We start from the raw sequence: 7,116 nt of genomic DNA, 5'->3' as shown, positions 1-7,116 counted from the left end.
CACACACACACACACACACACACACACACACACACCCTGTCCCCGATAGTACCAGGCCAAAGCTGATCTTTACCCAATGCCCTTGAAAACTCACAAGGCTTACTTCAATCACTTCAATCCACAAGGGCATTGAAGGGAACCTCAGACCAGGATGTCCAGCTGAGTTGCTAAGGACTTTCTCCCAGTGAACTTTTGGGGGGTTACCTTCAGCTTCTTGACAAGGAACAGAAGAAGCAAAGGTGTGCGTTTAATCAGTTTCCAGAGGGGCACCCTCTCCTGGACTGGCTCCTCCCTATTGGCCCAGCTCCCCATTTCCACACTCGCTAAGATCTGCTCACAGTTCCTGGGTACCCTCAAGCACCCATTTAAGTACACTACCGAGAGATGCTCACATACACAAACTCCTTGCTCACCCCTGATACCCAGGGAAGCACTCACATCAGCCGGCTCCCTGCGGTGTCCCTCGCCAGTCCGAAGCCAGCTCTGGCTCAGCTCGCTAAGCTCTGGGATGGGCTGTACCTTGAGCCGCACACTGTCCCCAGACTGCCGGATCATCTCCACAATTTCATCCCTGGATTTATTCTCCACATTCTGTCCATTAATCTCCACCAGTCGATCTCCTGGCACCAGCCCCAAGGCCAGGTCCTTGGTGCCTGCCCCTGGCTCAGCAAAGTGAACCACCCGTCGATAAGCCTGACCCTCTGGAGCCCGATCCAGCATGGTTGTGCGCCGCAGTGAGAAGCCAAAGTCTCCTGTGGGTCTTCGTTGTAACTCCAGCTCCCGGAGAGCAGGAGGTGGTGGGGGCACCAGAGCGGGAAGACGTAGATCAGCTGGGAATCTTTTAGTCACCAGCTCAGGGACTCGAGACCGTGGTCCTGGTCGAGGAATGCCTAGCCCAGGATGCTGCATTAGCTGTCCCTCAAGCGTCCTCACCTCTACCTGAGGTGATGGGGCTGCAGAGTGCTCTGAGGGGGTTGAGGTCTCCGAGGCACTCTCATCCCGGCTCCGTTGAGAGAAGGAAAAACGTTTGACAATCATCTGAGAGTTCTGCTTGGCCAGTGAACCGAACTTGGCTGCCCGCTGCAGCACAGAGCCCCGGAAGCTGCCTTCTTCACCCTTGAGGTCATCACTGGAGCTGGCTGTGCTTAGGTGTCCTGAGTCCAGGATGATGCTACCCCGATTGCTGTCTGAGTCAATGTCCGTCAGGTGCAGGTCAGAGCCACTGGCCACCTTGATAGGGATGGGGTTGGAGATTTCCAGGCGCGTCTTGGATTCCCGCTTGGAGGACCGGTTCAAGTTGAAAAAGCCACGGCGCATGCTCATCTCTTCCAGGCTCCGCAGTTCTGCCGCAGACATCCTCTCCTTCTTCTCCTTTTTTTCCTTCTTCTCCTTCCGCCCGCCATCTTTGTCCTTATCTTTCTTCATGAGGTTAAACATGGTGGGTGTGCTGTTTTTAGGGGTTGTATCCCCAGCTGACTATGAATGCTTAACACAGGGTCTTTGGACCCCACCTTGTAGCTGCAAGTAGAAACAGAGAAAAGATATTCAGTTTTTTTTTTTTTTTTCCAGTTCAGACAGAGGCAGCGGATACAGATAAACCAGTCACCCCTTGTGGAGTGCTACTGATGTACCAGGCAATCTGATTTACATAATTTTTTCTAATTTCACTTCATCCTTTAGACCAAAGCATAGGTGTGCCTGGAGAGACTTGACTTATCGAAAACACAAATTGCAACCTGGAACATAAACGGAAATGGAACACAAAAGGAAACGGAAGGGGCTCTGCAGCATCACCGCATCACCTCCCCACAGGCAGTCCACTGAAGCTATGGGCATCCCACGTGACTACCCCCCCTCCCCGTGCATGGTATCCCCAGAGCCGCAGCCTTAGCCCCTGCCTCAAAGACCTTGGAGAGTCCAACTTTTTAAAACAATATTCATTTGTATGAGTGTTTTGCCTGTCTGTCTGTATGTGCATCACATGTGTGCCTAGTGCCATAGAAGGCCAGAAGGGTGTTGGATCCCTGGTGCTGGAGTTAACAGACCGTTGTGGACATCCATGTGGACGCTGGGAGCTGAAGCCTCCTCTAGAAGAGTAACAAGTACTCTTAACCACGGCGCCATCTTTCTAGCACCTGGGATTAGCATTTATAAGACATGACTTGTTTGTTTGTTTTTTGAGACAGGGTTTCTCTGTGTAGCCCTGGCTGTCCTGGAACTCACTCTGTAGACCAGGCTGGCCTCGAACTCAGAAATCTGCCTGCCTCTGCCTCCCAAGTGCTGGGATTAAAGACATGCGCCACCACTGCCGGGCTATACGTTGTGTCTTATCAGGAGCTTCACACATAACCCTTCCTATTCAGTCCTCACAGGTGAGAAGAATGGCTCTTGGGAAATTAAGGATGTGTTAGGGGTTACCCATGAAATGAGTAGCTGTGCTGCTGTGTCCCATCTGATGCCCTGGTTGCCCAAAGTAAATCGGGAAGGGAAGGAAGGGGAAGCCCCAGACTGCACACAGGACAGACAGCTTCGAGGTGGGGGTGGGGTGGGGTCGGCTAGATAAACAGGATCCTGAAAAACTCACATCCTTTTCCCCAGACCAATGACTAAATATAGACTAGGGAAGAAACTTGTGGCCGCCTGAGAGAGAAGGCCGGATCCAGGATATGAGAGCACCTAGGGCCCTAACCAGCCCCATTCTCATGCATACCCGATTAGGGGCAGGAGTAAGAAAAACCTGGTTTGGGGAGAGGCAGGGGTGGGGGTGGGGAGCCCCAGAGGGCCTTTCTTGTTCTAACCAGCAGGGAACACAAAATAAAAGTAGGCCACACTGTCTAATTAGAAATTAAGTGTAATTTCTCTCTCTCCATGAATGCCTCCCCTCTGAATTCCAGAGGGTCTCTGAGCTTATTCCCTCCAGCAATGGCCTATTGCCAGGCCCTGGTTAGGCATTTCCTCTCTCCCCAACCCCCAAAGCTAGGCAAGGCCCTCCACTATCCCCTTTCCACTGAGGGACCAGCTCCCACTAGCCAAGGTTCAACGCCCAGGCAGGCAGCGAGACCAGGAACTCCCAAGCTAATTGCTCGCAAGTTTGATTCTGTGTAATCACACATGGTAACCCACAGACATCTGGAACTCCACTTCCAGGAAACCCAGTGTCCACTTCTGGCCTCATGGGCACCAAGCACATTTGTGGCCCAAACACATACATGTAAGCAAAATGCCCGCACACATAAGATAAGTAAATAAATAACAATTAAAAAAGAAATTACTGGGCAGTGGTGGCGCACGCCTTTAATCCCAGCACTCGGGAGGCAGAGGCAGGCGGATTTCTGAGTTCGAGGCCAGGCTGGTCTACAGAGTGAGTTCCAGGACAGCCAAGGCTAAACAAAGAAACCCTGTCTCTAAATAAATAAATAAATAAATAGTAAAAGAAAGAAAGAAAGAAAGAGAGAAAGAGAGAGAGAAATTAATTAATTGGTGGGTTTGGGCAGGGTGACACATACCTGCAACTCTAAGCACTTGAGGCTGAAATGGGATCTTAAATTTAAGGCAAATTTGGCCAGTAACTAGAAACCTTGTTTCAAAAACAAACTAGATAAACTTAAGTTTAATAATTATTCCAGGGGCTGGTGAGATGGCTCAGTGGGTAAGAGCACCTGACTGCTCTTCCAAAGGTCCAGAGTTCTAATCCCAGCAACCACATGGTGGCTCACAACCATCCGTAACGAGATCTGGCGCCCTCTTCTGGAGTGTCTGAAGACAGCTACAGTGTACTTACATGTAATAAATAAATAAATCTAAAAAAAATAATAATAATAATTATTCCATTTACTATAATGTATCCAAACTGTTATCATCTCAACATGTAATCTACATAAAATATTTATAGATAAACATTAATTAGTTTATATTTAATTTTCTATATTTTGTTTTGTTTTGATATATAGACACGTGTGCACACGTGCATGTGTATTTTATTTATTTTGCTTTTTTGTTCTGATGCAGTTCTGGCTAGACCTGAAACTCAGTAAAAAGACCAGGTTGGCCTCAAACTCACGGTGAACCTTTCTGCCTCTGCCTCCTGAGAGCTGCTGAGATTACAGGTATGCACAACCATTCCTAACTCATCCATATTACATTTCCAAAATCCAGAGCAAGTCTGAGTATGACGGTTCATACCTTTAATCCTGGCACTCGGGAGGCACAAAGATCTCTGTGAGTTCGGGCTATCCTGGTCCACACAGTGAGCTCCAGAACAGCCAGAAGTACATAGAGAAAGAAACCTTGTCTCAACATGAATGAGTAAATAAGACCCCGCTCTGCACTTTACATTTAGAGCACAGCCTGCATTTCAGATGCTCAGTCTCCAGGGATGCTGGAGTGCCCAGGACAGCTCTGAGAGTTCTGGAGATAGAATGTGCCCTGGTTAGGGTTTTTTGTCAATTTAACACAAGCTAGAGTTGTCTGGGAAATTATCAATTGAGAAAATGCCCTCACCAGATAAACCTGTAGGGCATTTTCTTGATTAATGTTTGATATGGGAGTGTCAAGCTCACTATGGGCAATGCCACTCCAGGCAGGAGGAGGCCCCAAGTGGTAATTATCAGGCTGAGTGAGCTATGGGGGAAAGCCAGTAAGCAGCTCTTCTCCATGGCCTCTACTTCAGTTCCTGCCTCCAGGTTCCTGCCTTGAATTTCTGCCCTGACTTCCCTTCATGATGAACTGTGGAAACTCCTCCCCAAGTTGCTTTTGGTCATGGTGCTTATCACATCAGAGGAAGGCAAACAGGGACAGAATGTATTCAATAAGGGTAAGAAATCTAGTGAGGGAGCTGGAGAAATGGCTCAGCCGTTAAGAACACTGGCCACTCTTCCAGAGAACCCGGGTTCAATTTCTAGGACCCACATGGCAGCTCACAACTGTCTGTAACTCCAGTTCCAGAGGATCTGACACCCTCACACAGACATGCATGCAGGCAAAACACCAATGACCATAAAAAAATTTTAAATTAACTAATTTTTTGAAAAAAAGAAAGAAATCTGGTTAGGTCAACTAGCTCTTTATATCTATTGTAGCAAGAACCCGGTTCCCTCTATAGATCAGTTTCTGTGTGTGTGCATATGGAAATCAGAGGTCAGCCTCAGGCAGGGTCTTTCACTAGCCTGAAGCTCATAGAATAGGCTATGATGTCGGACCACTGAATCCCAGGGACCCACCTGGGATCTTTGCCTCCCTAGCTCTGGGATTACAGCTGGTACCACCAACACCACCACCACCACCACCACCTCTTGCTTGTTTTTTGTTTCTTTTAGACAGGGGATTCTCTGTGGAGCTCCGGGTGTCCTGGAACTCAATCTGTAAACCAGGCTGGTCTCGAACTCAGAGATCCTTCTGCCACTGCCTCCTGAGTGCTGGCATTAAAGGCGTGCTCCACCACACAGATGCTTGCTTTTTTGCTTGTTTGTTTTTTAGCTTGAGTCATGGGGAACAAACTCAGGTCCAACTTTACCAACTAAGCTATCTCTCCATCTCCTCTGGCCTCAGTTCCTCCTAGGTGAAACTAAAATGTTTGCTTCTAAATGTTCCGATGAACAGTCCCTGGAAGCTGGAAGACAGGAAACATAAACCCCTATAAGCACCAATCAGGAGCAATCCTGGTCAGCCGCATCTAGACTCAGTGAGACCCCGTGATTGGAGAGAGAGTGCTGGACTGGCTCTGCTCTCTGAGGGGAATGTTTCCTCCCAAGTGCAGCTGGGAATAAGGCACAGACAGATCCAGATCCAGCCTATCCAGGCTGCGGCATCTTTGACTGGTCACTACCCACACTGCACTAAAGGCATAGATAGTCAAGATGAACAGAAAATGAAGACAAATGGAGACTTAGGAGGAGACAAACACCGGGATCTTAGCACCTAGCCAACTCCGGAAAACCCTACTGTCTGCCATGCTGTCTTTACCCAATGCCGGCTTTGCTGTAGGTTCGGCAGCCGAGCACCATCAATGGGAAACAGTCTGAGGATTCTAGAATCTCTGAGCTGCAAAAGTCCCTTCAAAGTAATTTTCCATAAACCCCACTTCTTGGCATAAGCCTGTCCCTCACTGTCACTGCAACAGGCGGGACCAAAACAGCACCACAGGGGACAGCTCTGACTAAAACTGTTAAGGATCTTGTATCTAGGCCTGGGTTTGCCACAGGTCTCCAGGGGACCTTGAGCCTGTCACTTTGCTCAAGGTTGAACTAAATGATCTAGACCTCCTCCAGCTCTGAAATTCCAACAGTCCAACTCTCCTGTGGACACAAGTTAACTATTAACTTTCTGTCAAAGACGTCTCTCATCACAAGCCTGGGGCTTCGGAGGCTGCGCTGTGAGTCACTTACCACCCTTGTCCTGCTACCATTATCTCCACAGCTCACAAAGCAGCCTTCCCCCACTGCCAGCCCCATGTGGCCAGGCCTGGCTGCGGATCCAATCTCTGCTGAGCCGAGCGGCTACCGCTACCTGGTTGCCTGCACCCTCCCTCTCCGGAACCAGTTTTGTGGTACAGCTGAAGCTGCCTCGGATGCAGAACTCCTCACTCGACTGTGCTGAGTTCCATACCCCTCTTAGATTCCGTGGACTTACCAGTGGCTCCTGTCCTCAGATGAAAGGCTCCAGCATCTGAGACCACCGCCTCCCAGATCCTCAGGCTAGGCTGCAGTTCTCCTGCCCTGCCCCTTCCTTCCAGGGACTTTAGCCTTGTAATCATTCTGACTTCTTTCCCTGCCTCCCCTGACCAGGAAGCTTTTCCTAATTTTGAGTGGAGGAAAGGTAAGTGTGTATGTAAGTTACTCTGACCCAGCCGTCTTTAGTACAATCTGGCAATTCAGCGGCTTTATCATTTTAGAACAGTCAGCCTCTCGAAGGCAAGGGCCACTCAGTGCAAATGTGCAGCCACACTCATAAAACAAAGTGCTACTCATAGAACAAGAATAATCTTGGCTGGGAGTGGTGGCACACACCTTTAATCCCAACACTAGGGAGGCAGAGGCAGGCAGATTTCTGAGTTTGAGGCCAGCCTGGTCTACAGAGTGAGTTCTAGGACAGCCAGGGCTACACAGAGAAACCCTGTCT

General features: G+C 49.1%; 1 protein-coding gene across 7 annotated transcripts in view; it reads right to left on the bottom strand.

Annotated features, from left to right (window-relative positions):
• Positions 1–7,116, bottom strand: part of Myo18a (myosin XVIIIA) — a 106,685-nt gene that overhangs the window by 90,776 nt on the left and 8,793 nt on the right. For all 7 annotated transcript variants that reach the window (XM_029484093.1, XM_029484095.1, XM_029484098.1 and 4 more), the window contains exon 2: positions 439–1,518. In XM_029484093.1, the coding sequence (XP_029339953.1) occupies positions 439–1,437 (999 nt within the window). In that variant the 5' untranslated portion in view covers positions 1,438–1,518. The remainder of the gene's footprint in view (positions 1–438; positions 1,519–7,116) is intronic.

Source organism: Mus caroli, chromosome 11 (assembly GCF_900094665.2).
Source record: "Mus caroli chromosome 11, CAROLI_EIJ_v1.1, whole genome shotgun sequence".
Taxonomy (NCBI): domain Eukaryota; kingdom Metazoa; phylum Chordata; class Mammalia; order Rodentia; family Muridae; genus Mus; species Mus caroli.
This window is presented reverse-complemented; position numbering and strand designations above follow the sequence as displayed.